We start from the raw sequence: 25,411 nt of genomic DNA, 5'->3' as shown, positions 1-25,411 counted from the left end.
ATAAATGACAATCCAAATCTTTCATTAGAATGGTCAACCCTCAAATAAAGACTAAGTGTCTTTATATACTTATGGTGGATGCAAAGAAGACTAACCCTAACTTCTGAAAATATTTGCAAACGAAGAAGGAAAAGATTAGCAAAAATATTGCAGATAGAATATTCCATATAAGAAAAGTATTTTGTAGAGACATCATTTTCATATGACAACCTTAAACCAACAAGATCAAATACAGAGACAATCTTAATGACATCAGCTCAATTTAAATAAATATTGACAACACCCAAAGGGTAACCCGAAATATATTGCAAGTGAAATAGACCGAACTTATTCTCATGTTGTTGTAATAAAGATAAACGCATCAATTTCATTGCACACCGTTTACACAATTGCAAACCCAACTTGAGTTGTACTACAAATCTCATCTAACCTATTTTTGTACTAAATTTCACCATCTCCAATGATTTATTTGATGAAATGAAGATTGGATACAACCAATTCAAATAGTTTAAAGGGCAGCTGAAAGTTGAAACCAGAAGAAACTTGAGTCAGTTCATAAAATTTCTTCACCTTGGCATGGGACTGGAGTGGGTGGCATTCATAACCATAGATATGGACATCATTTCAATGGAGTCTTTTGATTCCAGTGGACGACTTTCCGATCTCTGATTCAACTCCATGGCCAAGCAATCCTTCAACTCTATCACTACTTGATTCATCGTTGGCCTTTGATAGGAATCTACTGATACGCAAGCCAAGGCTACTTCCACAGCTTTCCAAACAGAGTTATTTTTATATGCTCCATTTAATCTTGGGTCAACTATATTCTTGATATCTCCCTGGTCAACCATGGTACGAACCCATTTGGCTATGTAATTCGTTTCTCGGTCTGGAGTATTTGAAATTACTGGTCTGCAACTAATTATTTCCATCAAGGAAACTCCAAAACCATACACATCACTTTTTTCAGTTAGCCTGTTTGATGTATAGTACCTGAGAGACAAGCAACCAAGTTTGTTTCCTTCATTTCTCTCAAAATTTGAGAAGCAATGGATTGGAAAATGTTGGGAATTTAGTACTTACTCTGGGTCAAGGTAACCCGGAGTTCCAACAATAACAGTGCTCATGTAGGACTTGTCATCTGTTGGATAAGTCTTTGAAAGACCAAAATCAGAAAGTTTGGCATTGAAATTTTCTGTCAATAAGATGTTTGTTGTTTTCACATCCCTGTGGACTATTGGTGGCTTACAACCATGATGCAGATACTCTAGTCCTGCATGTTTGTTTATCCATATTCTACAATGTAAACTTTTCTTTCTCTAAGATGCTGATAATGTGTTTGTGAAAACGTCAAAGAAATTTTTAACTTGTTGCACACACCTTGAGCTGCCTCTATCGCAATTTGAAGTCTGTCTTCCCAGCTTAAGATACTTGAGCTTTTATCTGTTTGCAAACAAGCGCAGTGTGGTTAAACTTCATATTTTGTTTTCTAAACTGATTTCAATGTAATATTTTCAATTCATAAATTGAGCAGTGAAGTATGTGCTGTAAGTTGTAGTTAGAGCTAGAAGATTACCAGAAAGATGCTCGGCCAGATTTCCTTTGGCCATGTACTCATAAATGAGGCCAAGGTGACCTCCATCATTCATATACCCTACAAGGTTTGTTAAGTTTCTATGGTGAACTCTCATAAGAATCGTAACCTGAAAGAAAGTGGAACTTTTTTTCAATTTAGGAAAGAAGTATGAGCTAACTTTTTCTGAAAATTAGATATTATATCTTAGGCACGTGCCTCTGCTTGAAACTGACTGTAGCCTTGTATTGCTGATGGAGAAATCATCTTCACAGCCACTTGAGTGTCATCTAGAACTCCATAGTAAACCATCCCAAATCCTCCCTTCCCAAGAATCCTTTCAAAATTGTTGGTCATCATCACAACTTGAGCATAAGTGAACTGCTGTCTCCTTTTCTCCAAGGAACTGCCTGGATTCACTGTCAAAGCAACATCCTTACCTTGTTGCTTCTTATTTGATTTAGCAATCCAATAGATAATCGCTGCAATTATGAGGAATGCAAGCAATCCACCCACTGCTGCTACTACTGGAATGATAAAATTGTTGTTGCTTTTCTTTTGCTCTGGTGTCATCTTTGTGCACGGCTCTGAGGTACATAAATTTGGATTACCTTCTACACTGTCATCAAATATGCTTTGTTAATATTAAACTAAATTTTTTTCATGGACATAAATGCTATATGTATATAGAAGAATGCAAGTTCATGTTTTCCCTTATAATGGACCTTAATGTAAGTGAACCGTTCATCTTTTTTTTTATAAGGTCAGGTGGAAGAGACCCTGAGAGATTGTTGTTCTCCAAGTTTCTACAAAGAGAAAGAAGAATGGTTCAATTTCTATATTAAAGTTAATTTGTGCTTCACTTTTCGTTCTAGGACAACTTACAGGTTTTTGAGGTGTAACAACTGGGACAGAAATTTAGGTACTTCTCCTGTCAAGTAATTGTTTGACAAATCCCTGAAATAGAATTTCATTGTTAGTAGCATTGCTTGAATTGATCATATTGATCTAAATACATATGAAGTGACTCTTACAATGTTTGTAGCATTGGTAGACTGAATATGTACAGAGATATCTCACCCTTCAATCCGTTCGAAGACAAGTTCCTGGTATGACAAAGTTTTATTCCCTCTTACAAAATATTTTAGCTAGTAGTACAGTCCAATTCTCTTATATACAGTTAACTTTGGCTATTAGTTGATAGAATTGAACTTTATTTGTTACTTTGTAACTCAAGATGTAAACTTACAGTGATGTGATTCTAGGAACTGAATCAGAGTTGCAACTCAAACCACTCCATGGATATCCACTTGGCACACATGGGTCTCCTTCCCAATTTTTTTTTACCCCATAGGTTGACCGAATATTACTGATTGCATCCACTGATTTTCCAATATATCTTCCATTAATGTAAAGTTATAAGAAAAAAAGGTCACTTCCAACAAAAAAAATCAAAAGAACTTAAAATGGCATACCATCTCCATTGTATGATTCTAGGTCTGAGATCTCCATTTGAACATAAATTTCTAAAGCATTGATGATTGGAGGAAGAGTTGAATTTTGTATTGGGAAGAGTGAAAATTGATGTCTTGATGCTGGCTTTATAGATGAGAAGATGTCATAAGCTGTTGTTGTGCTTAAATATTCAGGAATAATAGGTCCATCCCAATAGTCCCCATTATGAGTGATATTAAATCCTCTGAATTGGTTGCTTTGAAGCTTTTCAAGTTCTGCAAAGTGCATATATACAAAATATTTATCACCTACGTTTCTCGAATCCCATGAGAAATCAAGGTACTTGGTCCCTTTCTTTGCAGTTGCAGCAGTTTTCATGACTACGGCCGGAGTTTCGTCAAGATTATCAGCAGCTACAGAATCTAAGGTACTTAGTTGTGCATAGTTATTATCTTGGTACGCTTCCCACACTCGATCATAAACATCATCGGGAAACCTATAGAAGAAACTCACAATATTTTACACAAATGAGTACTTTTCACTCGTAAGCATGTTTGGGAGTGATTTTGAAACGGTTAAAATCACTTTTGTCAGGTTCAAAAGTTGTCTTTAATCATTCAAAACTCAATTTAAACGCAATTTCCATATCAAAAATGGATTTCAAATGAATAAAGGCATTTTTATAGTGATTTTAACCATTTCAATATCACTCCCAAACATATTACTATTTGGGACAATCAACTCTTCATTGTATGTGTGAACTGAACTAACCTATATTCCTTGTTTGTTATTGAGCCCATATCATACCGCTTATAAAGGTACAAGGAATATACAGTAAAGTAACTGAGAGACGGAAGTTTTCTAAACTCTAATGTTGAGATGAATGGTGTTCCTTGGTCAATGTTGATCAGACAAATTTGCAAGTTGTCAGTTGAAGGAATGTGGATCATCTCTGTGTAGTAGCTATCATCCTCATCCACTGTTGTCCATTGAGTATCTCCCAAATACAAATCAAATCGAGGAGTATTATTGAGCCCATCATAATTTCCGTATAAGAAAGTTGCTCGAATCAAATAGCTGGTGCTTTTAATGGCACTTATATTGTAACAGTTTCTAATTTCTTGAGGAAAACTTCTTAGATTCCATTGTGGTTGTTCATACTTCTTGAAGTCAGGTGCTACACTTCTACTTTCACCTGCATTTATATAGCCTGCATCTGATATATACCTAATGTTTGTTTTTGGATCATTGTAGCCTGATGAATTTGCTGGTAGACCACAATCTAGACTAAGAAAGGCTGCAGAACCATTACTTGTAACTTGTAAGCAATATATGATTTAAAGAAAATGTTCATATAGAGTAAGGGATGGAAGTTGTGGAAGTTACCTGTTTCATCTTGAGCTTGAGTAAGGAGAGCAAAAAAACTAAATAGTAGCCACCTTGATATTGCAATTTCCATTGGGAATTTCTCAACTTTAGCTCTTGGAGATCAAATAGTTTGTTTGTTCTCTCATATTTATTCTATATTAATAATATATTTAAGATGGATTCAATTGTTCACATCGTTATGTCGTCGTCAAATGAAGGTTTACTTGGAATTATAAAAAAAATTAATCAAGTTGAAGTGTCATACTATCGACATATTAATAAAGTAGCGTCACATAAAAATGATAGCCAAGAATGTATGAAAAATCTTATTAGTATGATGTTTTTTATTAAAAAAAAAAAAAGATTGGATAGAGTTTACCAACATTTTTTTATAATTGTTAAAAAAAAAAACCAAGTTGATAAGTTGATTTGTTCATGTTTAACTGGTCTAAGAGTTGATTGGAAGAATGTCAACTGCAATATCAGCATCAATGCTGTTTGCAACATGAGATGGAATTGTGTAAGCTTGATTACCATACCTCTTCCACTTAAGGCCAATGACCATTTAATATTGAGAAATGAGGATATAGCTCTATGGTGTTTGTTGATGAAAATGTTCATGTCTTAATTTTGTATAAACATTCATGTAAGTGTTGTTAATTATTTTTAAAAAAATCCTTTTTTTTTTTTTTTTAGAAATTCAGGACTAAACTTCTAATGTATTATATATATATATATATATATAACAACCATCAAACTCAATTTTGTCTTTGCTTTAATTTACTCTATTTCTATATATATATATATAACAACCATCAAACTCAATTTTGTCTTTGCTTTAATTTACTCTATTTCTATATTTTCACAATTGATCTTCTATATCTACACTAAAAATTTTAAATAAACATTATATTAGGCCATTTTTAGTTATTTATGTATTGATTTAGTCTCAAATTTTTAATTTTATTTTTAAATTTATGGATATTAAAAACAAAATAAAAAATTTAGGTTCTCTTAAATATAAGATTCTAATTTATATCTAATAAATCAATTAACTTATAAAAATATCAAAATCAGAATCTATTATTAAAATTTAGAGATATATTCAATATTAATAAAAATTTATGGACTAAATTGACATGAGTTTAAAGTTGATGTCTTCTTCACTAAACTTATAATTTAGTACGTAATGAAACTTATTAATATAAATTAAAAGTAAACCATGGTCTCCAATTTAGTAAAAAGAATAAACATCACCTGAAACTCATTCAAAATGTAAGATGCATTGACCAAATCTATACGAAGTAGTAGAAACCAAAGAAAACAACTCTCAAGTTTTGTTCGTTAAAAAAGAAAGAAGAAAAAAGTTGACAAAGATGTTTGATAACAAAGAGAATACAACACAAATCTCCTTCGAGAAATAGATTCCACGAGAAGATGAAGAAGACCCAAGATCCATATTTTCGAGATCGATGATTCGATATTTACCTCGCCGTGGGACTTGTTTCGGAAGCACCGACTCCTACAGAGATGGACCTCATTTGAATGGAATTTGCTGAATCAAGCGAACGATTCTCAAGCTTTCGACTCATTTCCGTAGCTAGGCAATCTTTGAGTTCCGCCACAACGTCGCTCATCGTCGGCCTTCTACTGGAATTTGCCGCTACACAAGCCATTGCCACTTCCACCGTCTTCCAAACAGAGTTTGTTTCATATTGCCCTTCTAATCTTGGGTCCACTATACTCTGAATATCTCCTTGCGCCAGCAAAGAGGTAACCCATCTAGCTATATGCGGTGTATCTCCGGTTCTTGATATAACTGGTTTGCAACTGATTATCTCTAATAGAGCTATCCCAAAGCTGTATACATCGCTTTTCTCTGTTAGCCTGTTTGATACGTAGTACCTGAGAGAAAAGGCAATGAATCTGTTTAATCAGCTTTTGTTTCAGTTGATTGGGGTTTCGTTTTAATTTCATATTAAGAAAAGGAATTGAGTTGGGGCAGGGAGTGCTGGGGTTTAGTGGAGGAGGTTTTGTAGAATTCGGTTTCAGGGAGTAGGGGGAAATTCTTTGGCAGACTTGTCTCTTTGGCTTTTGGCATAAAGGGCATACCTTGAGTGAAATCATAGGCTTTCTAGAGGAGCTGAAAGGTCGGAAGTTGGAGAGGTTATTAGGTTTAATGTTTCGTTGTAGAAGTTATTAGCTGGACTTCATTCTTTTGGATTGGAGTCCTTTTTTCTGGTTATTATGTCTTTGTATATTCTTTCATTTCTTTTTAATGAAATCAAGGTAAAGGAATCAAGTTGATGGCTAGTTGAAACTAGTGCTTACTCTGGATCAAGATAACCAGGAGTGCCAGCAACAACCGTGGACATGTGGGTGTTGCCATCTGTGGGAAAGCTTTTGGAAAGACCAAAATCTGCAAGTTTGCCTTGGAAATTATCTGTCAACAAGATGTTTGTTGTTTTCACATCTCTGTGGACTATGGGTGGCTTACAACCATAATGCAGGTACTCTAGTCCTGTAATTTTTAGATTATCAAATTGTTAGCTTTTACTTTGTTTGGGGATGGTTAATTGAATTATCTAATTGGTCTAATTTTTTCACCTTGAGCTGCATCCACTGCTATTCGAAGTCTATCTTCCCAGCTTATGATTCGTTTGCTCCTCTCTGCTTACAAGTGGATAAAAAACAAAAGAAAGTTAAGGGTTTGTTTGGTAGAGAATTCAGAATTTTGTTTTATGTTTTCAAATTTGTTGAGTTTAGCAAATATATGTTTAGCGGACAATTTGGATTCTGTTTTTGAAAACTATTTTCAGATTTTTTGATCTAACATTGCAAATTCTGAAAACAACATTTTTAGGTTTTCATTATAATCAAATTATGAATTTTTTAATATTAAAGTGCAAAATTATATTAAATAAAGATAAAAACTCTTAGAAGTATAGTATGTCATGTTATAAACTCAATTCATTTTTTAAAAAAGTAAATTATGTATTATGTAATGTATTATAAATTATATAATATTACAAAACAATAATTATACAAAAAAATTTAACATAAAACATGTTCGTAAATAAATTAATAATAGTTTATTGTCAACTAATATTTAGTGCGTAATTACAACAAGTTTTATGATTTATAAATATAATATCAATCACATTTTAGACAATTGTTTAAATTAGAATTCATTTTTTAAATCTACTACCAAACACATATCTGAAAACATGAAATACAACCTTGTTTTCATTTAATCTCTTATTTTCCGATTCCCTACCAAATAGACCCGGAACTCTCTGTTCTTTACAAAAGGGTTAAATTTTAGACTAATCTTCTAAGTAGTATTGTGAAGCTCAATAAAACTGGATTTACCTGAAAGGTGTTCTGCCAAATCTCCATTGGCCATGTACTCGTAAATGAGGCCAAGGTGGTTTCCTTCATTCAAATATCCAACGAGGCTTGTCAAGTTTCTATGGTGAACTCTCATAAGAAGGGTAACCTGCATTTTGAAGTTATCAGTTTATGTTTGATATAAAGTTGGTAAGCGAATTAGTAAATCTAGAATTCAAATTATGGATTTAGGTTAGCGTGCCTCTGCTTGAAATTGTTGATATCCTTGCGATGATGATAAAGACAACATCTTCACTGCCACTTCAACTTCGTCAATGACACCATAATAGACCTCCCCAAAACCTCCTTTTCCCAGAACCTTTTTGAAATTGTTGGTCATTTTCACCACCTCAGAATATGTAAATTGACGTCTTCTCACCTCCAATGAAGTACCAAACGGACTTTTGGTTTCTGACGTATCCACCACTGAGACAACATTTTTACCTTGTTGTTTCTTTCGAGATTTAATGATCCAAAAGGTTATTGCAGCAATTGCAACGATAACTAGGAATCCACCAATCGATGCTACAATTGGAATGATGATGTTGTTCTTCTCCTCATTCTTTGGACATGGATCTGATGCACATCCTTCGAGATTTTGGTTACCTCCCACACTGTCATTCGTAACATTCATGGCTAGATAAGTTTGACATAGATTGTGACTTTGGAAAATTTTCAGTTTCCAGGAAAAATGCCATAATAAATGAAGCATAAGAACTCAAAGATAGCTAATTATAATTTCACTTCTTTTCTCTTCATCAAACTGACCTTAATGATAGTGAGCCATCATTGGATCTTTTCAAAAGCTCAGCCGGAATTGGACCTGAGAGCTTGTTGTTACCTAGGTTCCTGCAAATAGGGACAGCAATCACTCAGTTTTGTTCTGGCTCAAGTTGAGCTTCATACTCATTTTTCCAAATAACTTACAGAGTCTTGAGATGTGACAAACTAGACAGGAAATCAGGCACTTGCCCTGTCAAATTGTTGTTTGACAAGTCCCTACAGAAACAAATGCAGTAGATTAGTAATTATTTTCCAAATTCAGCTTATTATTTAATCTACGTATCTGATCATAAAAGGAGACACTTACAAAGTCTGCAACATGGTTAGACTGGATATGTAAGAAGATACTTCACCGTTCAGTCCACTTGCTGATAAGTTCCTGTTCACAAAATTCACCTTCTCATGAATTCATTTGATTCATCCATTTAAGACAAACTGAAGCTTCATAAAAGGTCTGCACTTACAAGGATATGATTCTTGGTGCAGCTTCATTGCTACAATTTAATCCACTCCAGGGATATCCTATCGGCACGCATGGATCTCCTTGCCAATCCTTCTTTACCCCATAGGTTGACTTGATATTGGTAATTGCATCCACTGATTATCCAAAGAAGTAATCCAATTAAAATTCGTTAACCTTTGACAAAGTAAGCTCTAAAAGTGCATCTTGCCTACCATCTCCTTTGTCTGCCTCAAGCTCTGATATATCTTTCACTTTATATACCTCGAAAGCATTAACGATTGGAGGTAGTGTTGCATTCTCAATTGGAACAAAAGAAAATGTATGTCTATCTGCTGCAGCCAATGGTCTATGACCAAAAATGGTCAGTGTGGATAAATAAGTTGGAATTAGAGGTCCATAAAAAAGATCCCCATTGTGCATGATATTGAATCCTCTACTCTGGTTTCCTTGAAGCTTTGCAACTTCAGCAACGTGGATGAATACATAATATTGAGATGAATCTTCTGTATCCCACCAAATTTCCAGTGGCATGCTTGCATTTATTCGGGCAGAGGCAGTTTGCATGACAACGGATGGCGGTTGGTGATTGTTGTGACCGGTTTCATCTACAGTTTGATTGGTGCTCACTTGTGTCCACTCATTGAAGTTAAATGGTATCCAGATGCGATCATAAACATCAAAAGGGAACCTTAGGAGAGAGTAAACACAAACAAAATGTTATCTCAGCGTTTAACTAGAGGCTTGTTAAAGTATATACTCTATTTATTAACAGTTGATTTGTTTGCAAAATTAGTTCTCAAATACCTGTATGTTTGATTGTTGGTTGAACCGACGTCCAATCGATAATCCAATGATAAGGATCCCGAGGCTGTTTGATAAGTGACGTTGAGTAAAGGTCTAAATTCTAAGGCTGAGATAAATGGCACCCCATTTCCTGTATTGATCAGACAGATGTGAACTTTGTTTGAGGAGGTAATATGTATGAGATCTTTGAAAACGTCAATATCAACTTTGGTGAAGTTTATTGTCTCCCATAAGCTATTCCCGATATAGAGATCAAACTTCGGTAGAGAATTCAGGCTATCATAATTCCCATATAAGAAACTTGCTCGAATCAAGTATTTGGTATCTTTTGTAAGGCTTACATTGTAACAATTTCTAATTCCTTGGGGGAAGCTTCTAAGTTTCCTCATTTGCCTTTGGTAGGTGTCTCCATAAACTGAAGCTACACTTCCACTTACACCACTATTTATGTAGGGTGCATCAGAAACATAGTCGATCTTGGTCGTCGTTTCGGTGTAACTCGTATTCTCTGGTGTTCCACAGTCTAAACTAATGAATCCTGAGAAACATGTAAATAAAACAATCTGAACTTTTATTCTTTATGCAACTTCTGTATGTGAAGACCACTGGAAGAAAGATTTTTTTACCTGACTGATCCTGGGCTTGAACAAGAAGTAGAAGAGTTAGACTACATAGCAGAAAACCAAAGAGGGAATAGAGCCCTGACAATTCCATTATCTTCATCTTCTTGAATCTGTTTTCTGCTGCACTGATTGATGAGAATTGAGAAAGTAGCCAACTTAATGAGCACTTTGAGGCATTTATGTTAAATGTTGATGACAATAGGAAGTCAACACTACAGGGATTCTCTTAACACAGATTGGTCAATATTCACTGCTGGTCTTTGTGACATGTAAGAACACGTTACATAGGCAAGTTGCCCACGTACAGAATAAGCTACAACGAATCATTAGTTGAATTCGATTAATTTAATCATTGTAACTAAAACCCGTTGGTTAATTAATGAGTTTTGGGCTGTTTATAATCCTAGTTTTGCGGAATAGTTTTTGAGAACTCTGTACTAAATATATCATGATAATCATATTATATAGAGATTAAGCTTAATTTCTTCATTATGAGCTGCTAAATAATAAAGATTAGGGAGGGCTTCATTCTATTGACGTTGACATATTTGTTTTGAAGGGAAATCTCAAGGAAAAAGACAGAGACCAAGTCCAATAATTTAATGCCCGACTGGGAATGCAAGTTGAGTCAAGTTTTATGGCAGAGAATAATTTGCATCTATTTACGAATTAGCCTCTGCAAAAATAAAGCCGTGCTAGGAACAATTAAATTCTTTAACCTTGAATAAAGTAAGTATATATCATCTTTCATTTGTCAAAAACTTTCAGTAGGCCACAATTGCAGGAAGAGTATTATGGAGAAAAACCTCACAATTATTCTCACAACTAGTTGTTTTGAAATGGAACTCTAAATTGATTTAATATGACATTAAAACCAATGAAACCCGAATGGATAGGAGTGTTCCATCCCAGAAAAAAGATACGATCCAAGATTGGTTGAATCTATAGAGGTACTATTTTGAGAGGCATCTGTAGAGGTACTATTTTGAGTTTCTCTTTTCATTGTTAGTTGACTTTGAGATAAAACTTCATGGTTATCTATTATATTATTCATTTGATTTTAAACTTCATGCTGCCACTGAGCCCCTCAATTGGGGTAGGAATTGAAGGTAGACTTTGGGTGCAGAAGAGTGCTGCCATTCCATTTGAACGACTTTTTGTCTGAGCATCCCAAGTATACTAAAAACTACAAAAATTGGGCACATTGGAAACCGTAGATTTTGTGGAGTCAATGGCCCCATTAGTTATTTTCTTAACTGTTACGTGTGGAATAAAAGGACTTAGAACTTGACTTTTCGCCATAAATTATTCAGCATTGGTTGGTCGGATTGTTGTGAAGGTGAGAACTATAGTTTTAGCCCGACTCACAATGTCCACTAGAAAATATTTTAGGGACAGTTGGCGCATAGAGTTGAGTTGAATTGAGTTGGTAATTATTATAGGAGGAGAGTAATTGAGAGAGTTGATGCGAATAACGGGGTAGGAAATGTGAGTTAACGTTAACAACGAGGTAATAAGTCTCTTTAATAATTGGTGAAACAAACGGTGAGTGGGTTTTTTTACTCACTCAACCAAACCCAAGTTGGGGGTCAAATACCCCTTAAAGAGACTAATCTTCCAAGCGTAGATTTTGGGATGAAAGATCAAACTATTTACTTGCCTTATTTACTAATTTATGCTTGAATTGATGTGGATGATAATGAAATGATTGTATTCTTTCAAGTCTTTTGTTGCACCAAATTCTTCTAAAAAGAATGCAAGCATTTTAATAATTCTACACAAATCATTATTATGACTTTGTAACCTTTGTTTTTCCTTTTTTTTTTTTTTTAATCTGTTTAATTAAATTTTGTTCTCTTAGTCAAAAAGAGAATGCAAGCTTTTTCTTAATAATTCTACACAAATCATTATTATGACTTTGTAACCTTTGTTTTTCCTTTTTTTTTTTTTTAATCTGTTTAATTAAATTTTGTTCTCTTAGTCAAGAAGTATATTAGTATCTACATCTCTAGATTAGGGGTGTTCAAAAAACCCGATGACCCGAAAATATCAATCAACCCAACCCAACCCGTGTGGTTTAGGTTGGGTTATCAATTCATTTGGGTTGGGTTGGGTTCAAATAAATGAAAATTTTATGGATTGGGTTGGTTCATGGGTTCACTATAACCCAAACCAATCCGAATCAACCCGAATTTATTATTAACTTAAAATATATTTTTTTTATTACTTATAACACAATTATTTATACATATATTGATTTTAGTTTTATTTAATTCCAATATTTTTTTAATAATTTATTCTTCAACAACTCTTAAAAGTAGTTTCTTTGCATTTTTTTTCACTATATAAATTGAAATTGAGTTGTTAATCTTAATTAAATTGGATTTTTACATATTTATGTTTTGTTTCTTTTTAGAACAAAATTTTAAGTAAATGACTCGATTAATCCGAACCAACCCAGTTGGGTTGGATTGGGTTCATCTTGGGTGGAAGAAATTTACTATCCGAACAATTAGGTTGGGTCTAAAAAGTCTTTTAACCCAACCCAATCTATGAACACCGCTCCTCTAGATGTTGAATTCACATAAAGAGAAGAAATAGTTAGCTCATTTGGTCTAACTTTTTTTTTTAAAAAAAAAAAAATCAATATAATTGGTCAATCAACTAACTAATCAATAAGGGAGTGTTTGGCCTCCAAGTTGGGGGTAAAAAAAACTCATCCACTGCATGGTTCACTAATAATTAAAGAGGTTTATTATATTGTTATTTGTGTTAATTTGTATTTCTCACCTCGTTATTTGTGTTAATTTCTCCAATTACTCTCCTTTTATAATAATTATCAACTCAACTCCATTTTGTACGTCGAACATCATCTAAATAATTTTGTGTCTATCTTCTAGTTAGTCAAATTAAAAGAAAAATAAACTAATCATCATTCATAATTACATTTAAAAGCCCATTGATTAAATGTCACTCAAAATTTATGAAGAAAACGTTTTAAGAATCTAAAACCAATAAATTTCGAATTTATATTAAACTATTGTCAAGGAACCAACATTTCACAACACATGGTGGAGACTACACTCAAAAGTTTATATCCAAATTTGAAACAAGAATGAACATCAATTCAAATTTAATACAATTATAGATAAATTTTTAATCCAAACACAAAGTGAGATGAAGGACCATGAATCTGCAATGCCCATTTGAAATTCAGCGGATTTCATCTTGCCAATGGATGGGATACACTGTAATCCATAACAATGGACATCGTGTTCATGGAGTTTGTCGAATTCAAAGCTTGATTCTCCCTAATCCGTTCCAATTCTATGGCTAAGCAATTCTTCAGTTCTGCCACCACTTGGTTCATTGTCGGTCTTTTTGCAGGCTTCTCGGATACACAATTCATCGCTACTTCCACTGCCTTCCAAACTGAGTTCACATCATAATTTCTATCCAATCTTCGGTCAATTATGCCATTAATATCCCCTCTAGCTGCCAGGGAGTTTACCCATTTGACGATATGAACATCAGTATCAGTTAGTGGTCTTACAGGTTTGCAGCTGATTATCTCCAATAGAGCAACCCCAAAGCTGTACACATCACTTTTCTCAGTCAACCTGTTTGATTTATAGTACCTGAAAGACGAGCAATGATATTTATTCATCTTCATTTGAATCTGCTCAAGAATCCTTAATTTGGAAGGAAATCTGTTAAATTTGGTTCTTACTCTGGATCAAGGTAACCAATAGTGCCAGCTACAATGGTGGACATGTAGGTGTTATTGCCCTCTGTTGGGAAGCTTTTGGACAAACCAAAATCTGCAAGTTTGGCTTGGAAATTCTCTGTCAATAAGATGTTTGTTGTTTTCACATCTCTGTGGATTATGGGCGGTTTGCAACCATCGTGCAGGTACTCCAATCCTGTTGTGAATAATTAGATTTTTTTTTCATGTCGATATGCTGTTTGTGGAAATGCTCATGTGAAATAATTAATTTACCTTGAGCTGCATCCATGGCTATTCGGAGTCTATCTTGCCAACTTAAGACACGCGAACTCTTCTCTGTTTGAATTTGACAAGTTGAGAAAAATTTAGTGTCAGCTTTTGAGTTGAAATTGATTAATCAATTGAAAATGTTAACTAATTGGAAGTTAATCACCTGAAAGATGCTCTGCTAAGTTTCCATTGGCCATGAACTCATAAATGAGGCCAATGTGGTCTCCCTCGTTCAAATACCCCACTAGACTCGTCAAGTTTTTATGATGAACTCTTAAAAGAAGTGTAACCTACAAATGTAGAAAACAACATCATAGTGTATTATACAGGTGAAGTTAACTTAGTAATAAATTTTAGTGGTGTGTACATACCTCTGCTTGAAACTGTTGATAGCCTTGCCCAGATGCTTGAGAAAGTAACTTTACAGCCACTTGAACGTTATCGATGAGGCCATAGTAAACCATTCCAAAACCACCTTCGCCCAGAATTCTCTCAAAATTATTTGTCATCTTCAATACTTCCGAATATGTAAACTGTCTCCTTTTTGACTCCAATAAAACACCAGTTCCATTTTGTCGGTTCTTCTTTAATTTAACAATCCAAAAGATGATAGTTGCCATTGCAGCAATGGCTACCAACCCACCAATTGATGCTACTATTGGGATAACCACGCTATTTTTCTCACTCTTCTTCTTTGCACATGAATCTGATAGACATGCATCTAGATTTGGATTCCCTTCAACACTACGTCAATAGGATACAAATTAATAGGTTAGACTTGAATTGTGACTTTTTTGCCTAGGTATAACGAAAAGTTTATAATTTAAGAAGGCATCAAACTTGTAAAGATAGACAACTATGTAAAGCATGAGGCTTTCACAGAAAATAAACCTTAACAATAGTGAACCATCAACGGATTTCGTAATGAGTTCAGATGGAACAGTCCCTGTGAGCGTGTTGTTGTTTAACTTTCTGCAAATAGAGAGATCGATGTATTAATATTGTGTATCCTAATTCCTACAACTCAAGTTGGATTATGCTCATCACTTACAGGACTTTAAGCTTTTTCAATGTAGAAAGAAAAGCAGGGATATTTCCTGTCAGGTTATTATTCGACAAGTCCCTGCAAATATCAAGTACGGTCAATGACTAGTATAGTTCCAATTGAGGTCGAGGTTGAATCTATCTAACACCATGTTACTTACAAAGTTTGTATAATTTCTAGATTGAATATATATGAAGAAATTTCCCCTGCCAATCCACTTGATGACAAATTCCTGAAAAGAGAGAGTTACTTATTTTAGCATTTTATGTAAACATATTTTAGAAGTTAAAAAGTTATATTTGTCATGAGTTGCTTACAGAGATCCAATTCTCGGAGCAGTTTCGTTGGAACAGTCTATACCCTCCCAAGGGTATGCTCTTGGAACGCATGGATCTCCTTCCCAATCTTTAACTATTCCATAAGTTGACTTGATGTTTCTTATTGCATCCACTAGTTATCCATATATTATACAAGAATTAGAACCAGCCAAATCAATAACAAGCTGATTTTGAACTTAAAAAAAAAAAAACGATTTTAGATACTTAGAAAGTCAATCCAAACTGGTCCTAGATGTGAAAGGAAAACTCAAAGAAAAAGAAAAAGATAAGCATATACCATCTCCTTGATTTGATGCTAGTTCAGAAAGATCTATTACAGAATAAGTTTCCATAGCATTGAGGATAGGAGGAAGTGTTGAATTTTCAACTGGAACAAGTGAGAATAGATGCGTTTTGGTTGGCTGCTTTTGCAATGGTATTGGTTTTGTAGTATGAATTGTTGTTGTGCTCAAGTGATGAGGAGTAAAAGGTCCATACATATATTGGCCATTATAGGTAATGTTGAATCCTCTTGTTTGATTGGGTTGGAGATTTTCTACCTCAGCAAAGTGCATATATACATGATATTGGGTTGTCTCATCTTCTGACTCCCATTGGATCCGCAAGGACTCATTTATATTTATTTGAACTGCTGCTGTTCCCATGACAACAGACCCTAGCTGGAAATAATTGTTATCATCAGATTCTATCTTAAGTGTGGTACTTATGCTTGCCCACTGGCCAAAGTTGAAAGGCACCCAAAAACGATCATAGGCATCATCTGGAAACCTAAAGAAAATCAACTTTTAGGATAGACGATCTTGTCGAGAACCAAAAATAAAATAAGTATACAATTGGGCCTTTATTTGCTACAAACCTGTATGTTTTATTTGTTGTTGTACCCATATCTAATCGATTATAATGCAACAACGAGGTTGTTGAGACGTAAGTCTCACTGGACAAAGGTCTGAATTCCAATGAAGAGATGAAAGGAGTCCCATTGTCTGTATTTACAAGGCAAATTTGTACTTGATTGTTTGAGGTAACATGTATGATGTCTGTTGTGATATCGATGCTTTCATCGATGAATTTCACTGTTGTCCATAAACTATCTCCGAAGTAGAGATCGAAAGTTGGCAGTTTACTAAGCCCGTCGTAGTTTCCATACAAGAAACTTGCTCGCATCAAATACTTAGTGTCTTTTTTAATGCCTATAGTGTAACAATTCCTGCGTCCTTGTGGAAAGCTTCTAACATGATGGTATTGTTGTTGAAATAAAATTTGATAATTAGAGGATAGGCTTTTGCTTACACCACTGTTTATGTAGGGAATATCTGAGGTAAAGCGAAGGGTTGTTGTTGATTCAATATAACTTGTGTTTGTTGGCAATCCACAATCTAAGCTGATGAAACCTACCAACAAGCAAATATAAGACTTAGAATCAACCAAATGTATATAAATGATTTAGGTCATTGGATAACTATTTCTGTTCTTCGAAAGTTTTGTTAATTTCCTCTCAATATCTTTGACTCAGGGATTCTCCTTCAAACTTCAAAAACGAAAACAAACGGTTAAAATTTTTTTTTCCCCCCTTAGATTGGACCTTGTTTTTTGTTTTTTATTTTTAAAAATTAAGTTTATAAACAATATTTCCACCTATCAATTACTCTTTTTTTTTTCTTTTTTTTTTAATCTAATTTCTAGTATCTACTAATGTTTTAAAAAATCAAGTCAACTTTTGAAAACTAATAAGGTAGTTTTTTTAAAAAAAAAAAAAAAAAAAATTGTTTTTAGAATTTAACTAGGAATTCAATTATTTCTTTAAGATTGGTGAAAATCATAATAGAAAAACGGAAAGAAAGCAAGTATAAATTTCAAAAACAAAAAACAAAAATCGAATTTTTTTATCAAATGATGTTTTTTTTTTTTAAAGTTTTTTGTTTTTGAAATTCATGCTTGTTTTTCTTCATTTCTCTATTGTAGTTTTTAAATGTCTAAATTAAACTCTTGAATTTATAGTTAAAACCTTAAAAAAAAAAAAAAAAAAAAAAAAAAAAAGCAAATTTTAGGCTTTTTTAATAACGTTTCCTGTTTCTTATTTCCTATATCCTATTGCTTGTTTGTTATTTCTTATTTCTTATTTCTTATTTCTTATTTTTTTAAGAACTAGAAATAGAAATATGTTTGGTATTTTTGCTTCTACTTTCTTATAAAAAAAAAAAAAAAAAGAAAAGAAAAAGAAAAAGAAACAAAAACAAAAATTTGTTTGATAATCATTTCTTATTTCTTGTATCTTATATTTTTTTTCCTAACACTCTCATATCATAGTATAAATATAATTTAATTATGTAAAATAAAAGATATATAACATGCATTAAAATATAAAAAAATAATTATAAAACATTTACATTAATAAATATACACAAGTCAATATGCAAAACTAATAACTATAATAAAATTGTTTCTATTATACATATGTTGCTAAAATTTGATTTGCAATATTATTTCTCACTAAATCATTTGTCTTAAAAAACATTGATTCAAATCCAAATTAATTATATTATTATGTAAATGTTGTTGTTGTAAAATATTAAAGTGGTCCTAAATGAATGTCTTAATAAACAAAATTTGTATATTGTAAAATTCTAACTGGTTTAGAAGGTACTAAATATAATAAATTTAATTAAAAAATATATATAACATGCATATTTTAAAATTCAATTCAAAATTCAGAAAATATTTAAATATACATATTGAAAATTTGAAATTTAAAAATAAAAAATAATATATAGATCTAAATATTAGAAAATTTAAAATTCAAAACTAAATTAACTTATAAATATAAAAAAATTAAAAAGAAAAAAGAAAAAAAGTAAAAGAAACGTATGTCAAATTTTAAAAATAAGAATGAGGACGGTTATCAAACAAATCAGTTTCTTAAAAATGAGAAATAAAAACAAGAAACAAAAACGTTATCAAACAAGTCCTATATATTTCTTTTTCGATTTTTAAAGCTTAGTTTTTGAATAGACGAATAAAAACTTGTAAGTGAAACTAATGTTTATAAATTTATTTTTTTTAAAAAAAATAAAAACTAAAAACCAAATAGTTATCAAATATTACTTAAATAGTTATTAATCAAAAGTTGAATAAGTAGTAGAGTTATAAGATCAGTATACATACCTAATTGATCTTGAGCTTGGACAAGAATGGCAAGAGCTAAGCCACCCAGAAAAGCAAGGAGTAAGTGTTTCAAAACAACCATGATCATCTTCTTAATCATCTTATCTTGGTTGAGTTTAATATCTATAAGCAATGGAAAGCTATAATCATAGTTTTTATTCTTTCTTTTGATCAATAAAATGATTTAATTAAGGCTAGTTTAATATACAATATTTATTTAATTGACTTTTTAAGCATGGTGTAACATCTTAAGGATACAATTAGACCATGTCAAATTTAAATAACCAAGTGTGACTACGTAAGTTTCATATGCATGCAAATGTTGTTATTTTTATTATTTTTCTAGATGTAGGTGAATTTATAATAATATCATTGACAAAGGGTGATACCGATATTTTGCCTTTCCATTTATTTTTTCTATTTAATAAATAAATAAATTTATGCGGTTATCATAATTTTCAATTCGAGAGAGAACAAAACTTGTATACAAAACTAAAAGACCAAATCTATGCATGGAAATTACTTACGTTTTCACAAACTTATTTGAAATTACCAAGGTTTTAATTTTTAAAATTAAACGTATAAACATCAACCACCATATCTATTGATTTATATATTTTATTTTCTATCAATATTTTCAAAATTAAAGTCACATCATTGTGATAATTAAAGAAAAAAAAGTAGTTTTCAACTTGTTTTAGTTTTTTAAATTGGTTAAAGATTGAAATGCTTAAATAGGAAATATGGGTAAGAAATTGTGAGGAAAAAAATATGGTTTTCAAACAAAATTGTTACCATAAAGGTATTTAAACCTCTTTGATGTTCCCATATATTTTATTTTAATTTTTTTAAATGTTTGATTCTTTCTTTCCTTCAAAATGTAAATTATGCAAAGTAATTAAGATAGTTAAGCTAGTTGGTGTCTATTAGTAATACTTTATCAATGTCTATCACTAATATACAGACATTCATTTTGTTATATTTGAAAATAACCCTATATACATATGGTTAATTGTTTTAAATAGTAAGCTGTTGAAAATATTTTCAAATATAGTAAAATGTTACTATCTATCAGTGATAAACATCTATCATTGGGCAATAAATTATGATAGACATCTAAAGATTTCTATGCATACTATCTTTGATATATAGTGATATTTTATTTCTAGTGGCATGCGATGTGTATGCGAAACAATTGATAGAACTTATTTCTAAGCCTCTACTCTTGCCTATGTGATGATGAATGATGCACACATAAAACAAGGTGACCGCATACAATCATTCCTATTTCTAGGGCGCATGCGATGTGTAAATAGCAATAGAACTTCTGTCTAAGTTTCTATTTCTTGCTTATGCGATTCTAATCCAACTCTCTCAAGCCTAGATTCTAATCTGACTCTCTCAAGTCTAGATTCTATCTTTAGACTACTCTCTCAAGTATGTCCAAAGGGTGAATGATGCATACATAAGACAAGATGATTGCATAAAATGTAAATCTTAAGTCATGTTAGCTAAGTACCAATTCAGAAATTTAGCTACTCGTGCGTGGTATGGAGAGATTGAACATAGATTGAAATGAGATTTCCATTTTTTGCAAATAAAGTACTGAATACAAAATAACAAATGGATTTGAGAGATAAGAAGCCCGGTAAGCAATGTCTTGCTTCCCATGGCCTTTTACACTGCTCTTTTTCACTCCAACTCTGTTCTAATGTGTATTCTTGCTCTCGCGAGTGTTGGCCCTCTCTCCTTTGTGTTGCTTTCCGGTAGTCTCTCGATCTGTCCGGGAGCGATTTCTCTTGGCTTCTTCCTTAACTCCTTACTCCTCTCCGTTCGCTATGTATATGTATGAGTATGTGCGTGAATAGACTAACTCTCTAACTGACTAACTCTCTAACTCTAGTGGCCTTCGATATTTATAGATTTCAAGGTGAATCAGTCTTTCTTGCTAATGATTGCAATGATGGGTGGCATTAATTCCCCTACTTTGTTGTGTCGTTTAATGGTCACCGAAAGTTGAGTGTACTTGCTACAGTGTGGCTTTTAACGGCTTGTCAACTAAATTCAGAATCAACCGTTATCAGCTTTTCGTCCCATCATGATTTATTATGTTGTCGCCTTGATGCGAGGTCTTTATGCGGCCACCTTTTTAAGAAACTTCTCACGATCGCAATCTTCAAGCGCGCTGATGCATTGTGTCTTTGGATCGCAATTTCATATGCGCCATCGCATTGTACTTGTACAAAGTAGGTAAATTAACTGCTTTTATGCGATGAGTGCTTGCGATCGCAATTCCTTTCAGTTTAGCACTTTCAGACATGATATTGCTTATTTTACCATCACATTCTCTCATTGTTTTACTTATTTGAGCTGTAATAACTTGTATTTCTACCAGTTATCAGTCGCATAGAAAAAATCTAAATCAAAACACTATCCATTTCATTTGTTTACCACCGCAATAGAATCAAAGAGTCTGTCACATATCTACTTAGTAGTCTCTGTATTCGACCCTGGACTTACCAGGAAACCTAAGAAGGCTTATACTTGGGCTTTGTTAGGAAAACTTGCATGATCACCGCATAACACACATCATCGCAAACTCACACCATCGCATCATAAATTCTACGCGTCACACTCTTCTCACTATAGATATATTTTTGTGTCCATCGGATATAACCAATCAATAGTACGATAACCCTCATAGATGCTCGAAAGTACAACTGGACCAATTTATCGTTTTACCCCTATAGTTACATCTAACTCCTTAAGTATCATTGATCCTTCTAATGAATAATTATCTCATAGTCCTACTATGAGTGGACACCACTCAAGCCATGAGAAGGTGTGTGGTGCCACATCGTTCAAGCTCCAGAATTAGCTCTTAAGGGAGCAATCTATCTACTTACTCATGTTTTGGGGAAGGAGTGAATTTCATTTGTGTAGCTGAGTTACCAACTCCCCAATCAGATGAATCCCCAAACTGGTAGGTTTGAGTCGGCGATTTGGCCACTCGCACCCATGCAAATCAAAGGACCGCCTTCAAAGATAAGAGTTCCCAACTCACTCAAGATTGAGGTCATGTTACCTATGGTCATCCTAGTGAAGTGAAGTCTCTGTCATGAACGCGTTATATAACGAGACTAAACACTTCGTGGTACGGTCTTATACAAACTCCTTTGTATAGGACACACCCACTCGCATGTCTCCACATGAATGATTAGGAACAGACCATCTGTAACACATCACAACACTTGTAACTATCTACAAAGTGGGCCGCATTCGTAGTGTCACCAGGATAAGGTTTCCCTCCTTTATCCATATACTACAGACCATTTTGGTTATCACTTAAGGCATGATCCACTTGTATGTCTCCACATACATGCTTAAGTTACAATGACAACTAGGGATCTTAGTTTATTGGTTTGTGGTAAAGCAAATAAAACATCTCCTCTTTTATAGACAACAGTGAAGAAAATATCTCATATTATTACATCACAAGCGTTTGTTCAATACAGGTGTTTACAAACTACAGGACCCAATGAGAGTTTAGGGCATCAACCCCAACAGTTAGTGTTCAATTCGAATGGAATTTGGAACGATCCCTTCCACTACTCATAGAAATCTTCGGGTTTTTAAGTTTTCTGCATTGCGTTTAAGAGTTAAATGCATTTGTGGATGTGTTGATGAATGTTTACGGGATGGTTGCCTCTGTTTAAAGCTTTCTTTAAGTTTACAAAGTGTTAATTTGTAAGGGCCCCTGTGTTTTTGGGCATAATTAACAAGCAATCGAGTTTGTATTCAAAGCGTTTGAAGTTTGTTGAGTCATTCGTGACGAAGTTTCGAAGTATGGAGATGTTCTCATCGAGGAAGAAGACCAAAGGTTGGTCGTATTGTGTAGCCTAAGGTAAACGATTGTTGAGATTTGGCTAAACGATTGTGTAGAAAAGTTTTGCGCGATCGTGCAGTATTTACTAAACGATCGTTTAGCTAAACGATGGGGTAAAGAGTTTACTCTATCACGTAGCGTTGGTTGCTTGATCACGTGGACGCTAGAGGTAAACTTAGAGTTTTGACACTCATCGTTTAATAAAAGGTACACACACTAAACGATTGTGTAGTTAGCATGCTTCATCGCATAGTCACTAACTACACGATCACCCGGTATATGATACCTTAGCTTACTCAGCGATTGTTTAGATGATTATGCTTCACCGCATTGTTGTCATTTAGATGATCGTTTAAGGCTTGCATTGCACAATGCGCACTGCACGATTGCGTGACCTCATACTTCATTGCATAGTCAAAGGTACACGATCGTTGCTAAATGATTGTTTATGGTCACACAGATTGTTAAACGATTGAGTAAAGAGTTTACTCTCTCATGTAGGCGATCACAAGGATTTGGTACACGATCAAGGAGCTGCAAGCTTCTCCTGGACGGTTCAAGACTTGATTCGCCTATTTGAACCGGAGACTCATTATGCTTTGTAATAGTTATTGGCATGATGAAATTACAAGAAAGCATGTGCATGCATCATGAAATATAAGAGTTATATTTATGTATGCATTAAGCATATCCATGCATCATCTTTATATTATAAGAGTTTTAGTATAAGGGTGTATGGAAGCATGTATGCTTGGTTCGTTGCTTTGTTATATAAGTGTTATATAAAAATAGCAATGAATAAACAATGCATGGAGCATGACACTTAGGCTTGTTTAAAAAAGTTATGAATGTCTTGTATGTGTTGCTTCGCCTTGTGGATGGTTTTGGTTGTTTCCTATTATAAGCATTATAATAGAAATTATAACTAAAATCAATAAGAAAGAGTTGCATGCAAACTTAGACGAATTCATGTTTTAAAAGGGTTTTAAAATTGGATTGAGATAAACCTAAGTTCATGGTTCTAATGAGATTGGAAAAGTAAGTTTAATCTTTTGAATCGGCTTAATAGGATTAAATTGATTTCCATAAAAGATTAAATTTGTATTACATCTATCTATAAGGGACCTTTTGTCTAAGGCGGGTTCTGTCTAGGCTGGGTACTTAAGCTGACAGAAACGGAACACCCATACCTAGGAACCTACCTGGAAAGGTGAATTAGATAGATTTGATACAAGCATGCGATAGTTGATCAAAGACTTCGTTGAAGAGTTTAATGAATGATGATCAAAAGTTGTTCAACTTTCCAAGGTAAGAGTTACTCTTGGGCAAACCTAAAAAGTCACTTAGTTAAAATTCTTAGTCGTGTTTTTTCTAAGTAAATTAAACCCTAGGTTATAAAATACTTAGTGGGAGGAAGAGATATATAAGATATGTCAATGATTCCACTCACGTTTCTCCCTGAATGTTCGCGCCGTAAGATTCATACTTGGCCTCGTGGTGCCTTGAGAGCATCCCCCTTCGGATGATGTTTGCATGAGTCAATATCAAGGTGGATGGAGAGAGTGTTTATAGTAAGTGGGTGAAGGATGTGTGTCAATATGTCCTGCGGTCTCCTTCATTGGTTTGCACCGTGATATCTTCTTGCACTGCCTTGTGGTGCCCTGGGAGCATCTCCCTTCGGATGGTTTTGTGCGGTTGGTCAATATCAAGGTGAACTCCAGAAATGGATAGGGTCGCTTTAGTTTTTGCTCCAATTAGATTTTTTCCCTTCGGATTGGCTGCTTGGGGCGGAACTCTAGGGCCTAAACTGAAGGGTCACACTTATAGGAAATTGTTAAGCAAGTTAATGATTTCTTGACTAAATCAATGATGGCTAGTCCTTATAGGAGCAAGAGTTGTTCTGGTATTAATGACTAGTTGAGAATGTCTCAATTCAGAGGAGAGATAAATTGACTACCCTTCGGTGGCTTTTGTCCTAAACCTTTGAAGCGTCATTGTGATACTAGATGTCACATGGGGTTAATTTCAGTTTTGCTAAACCGTATTGGATGTTGTTTTTCAACGAGTATTGCTAAAATCTAATGTAGATCAATGTGTTTCTTTTTCAACAACATAAATGTTTTTCCGTTAGTTGCCTCTTTTACTTTGACCGATTACATACATTAGAAAGAGTCTCTTAAAACATACTTCATGGTAAACGACCTTGGTTGAGGAATGTCCTCAAGTCCCGACCTTTGATGCATCGCGAAGTGTTCGTAATGCATATGAGGTGTGGATGAAGGCTAACTTGTTGGCCCGACTTCACATTTTGGCTAGCATACCTAATGCATTGGCCAAAAGGGTTGAGAACATGGTCATTGAGATCATGGACTCATTGCAAGAGTTGTTTGAATGTTAGTTCTCACTTTTTGAGCACAAAGGGATGGATGACAAAGAAACTAGTAGTGTCAATTCCCAAGATAACCTCTAGTTAGAGAAAGCACTTGTTGTTAACTCTGAGAAAGTTCATCAACGAGAAGTGTTC

General features: G+C 33.7%; 3 protein-coding genes and 2 long non-coding RNA genes across 8 annotated transcripts; 2 read left to right on the top strand and 3 right to left on the bottom strand.

Annotated features, from left to right (window-relative positions):
- Positions 1-471: 471 nt before the first annotated feature.
- On the bottom strand, positions 472-4,643 carry LOC120086207 (LRR receptor-like serine/threonine-protein kinase IOS1). Its single transcript, XM_039042745.2, has 12 exons — positions 4,415-4,643; positions 3,800-4,325; positions 3,049-3,524; positions 2,823-2,955; positions 2,608-2,679; positions 2,459-2,530; positions 2,299-2,379; positions 1,793-2,192; positions 1,577-1,703; positions 1,381-1,443; positions 1,084-1,273; positions 472-993 (listed from the first exon to the last, which is right to left on the bottom strand). The coding sequence occupies exons 1-12, from the start codon at positions 4,485-4,487 to the stop codon at positions 567-569; spliced, it is 2,640 nt and encodes an 879-aa protein (XP_038898673.1). The 5' UTR covers positions 4,488-4,643; the 3' UTR covers positions 472-566.
- LOC120086210 (uncharacterized) lies at positions 1,894-4,568 on the top strand. Of its 4 annotated transcripts, none has more exons than XR_016532299.1 (3): positions 1,894-2,165; positions 2,342-2,682; positions 3,391-4,568. It is a non-coding gene; the product is annotated as an uncharacterized LOC120086210 (long non-coding RNA). The 4 variants fall into 4 exon arrangements; XR_016532298.1 differs by having other exon boundaries at positions 2,337-2,682; XR_005484166.2 differs by lacking the exon at positions 1,894-2,165 and having other exon boundaries at positions 2,248-2,495; positions 2,619-2,682.
- Positions 4,644-5,660: 1,017 nt separating the features above from the next.
- LOC120086204 (LRR receptor-like serine/threonine-protein kinase IOS1) lies at positions 5,661-10,932 on the bottom strand. Its single transcript, XM_039042742.2, has 12 exons — positions 10,463-10,932; positions 9,837-10,374; positions 9,245-9,720; positions 9,034-9,166; positions 8,877-8,948; positions 8,714-8,785; positions 8,555-8,635; positions 7,989-8,400; positions 7,769-7,895; positions 7,004-7,066; positions 6,728-6,917; positions 5,661-6,301 (listed from the first exon to the last, which is right to left on the bottom strand). Exons 1-12 carry the CDS (start codon positions 10,557-10,559, stop codon positions 5,881-5,883), a joined length of 2,682 nt encoding a protein of 893 aa, XP_038898670.1. The 5' UTR covers positions 10,560-10,932; the 3' UTR covers positions 5,661-5,880.
- On the top strand, positions 6,032-11,284 carry LOC120086208 (uncharacterized). Its single transcript, XR_005484163.2, has 3 exons — positions 6,032-6,169; positions 6,686-6,906; positions 11,019-11,284. It is a non-coding gene; the product is annotated as an uncharacterized LOC120086208 (long non-coding RNA).
- Positions 11,285-13,454: 2,170 nt separating this feature from the next.
- Positions 13,455-19,083, bottom strand: LOC120086205 (LRR receptor-like serine/threonine-protein kinase IOS1). Its single transcript, XM_039042743.2, has 12 exons — positions 19,002-19,083; positions 16,696-17,230; positions 16,117-16,607; positions 15,819-15,951; positions 15,662-15,733; positions 15,508-15,579; positions 15,348-15,428; positions 14,828-15,200; positions 14,620-14,746; positions 14,460-14,522; positions 14,190-14,382; positions 13,455-14,097 (listed from the first exon to the last, which is right to left on the bottom strand). Exons 1-12 carry the CDS (start codon positions 19,081-19,083, stop codon positions 13,683-13,685), a joined length of 2,637 nt encoding a protein of 878 aa, XP_038898671.2. The 3' UTR covers positions 13,455-13,682.
- Positions 19,084-25,411: the final 6,328 nt, after the last annotated feature.

Source organism: Benincasa hispida, chromosome 9, assembly GCF_027475165.1.
Source record: "Benincasa hispida cultivar pf3 chromosome 9, pf3_genome.v1.1, whole genome shotgun sequence".
Lineage (NCBI taxonomy): Eukaryota > Viridiplantae > Streptophyta > Magnoliopsida > Cucurbitales > Cucurbitaceae > Benincasa > Benincasa hispida.
This window is presented reverse-complemented; position numbering and strand designations above follow the sequence as displayed.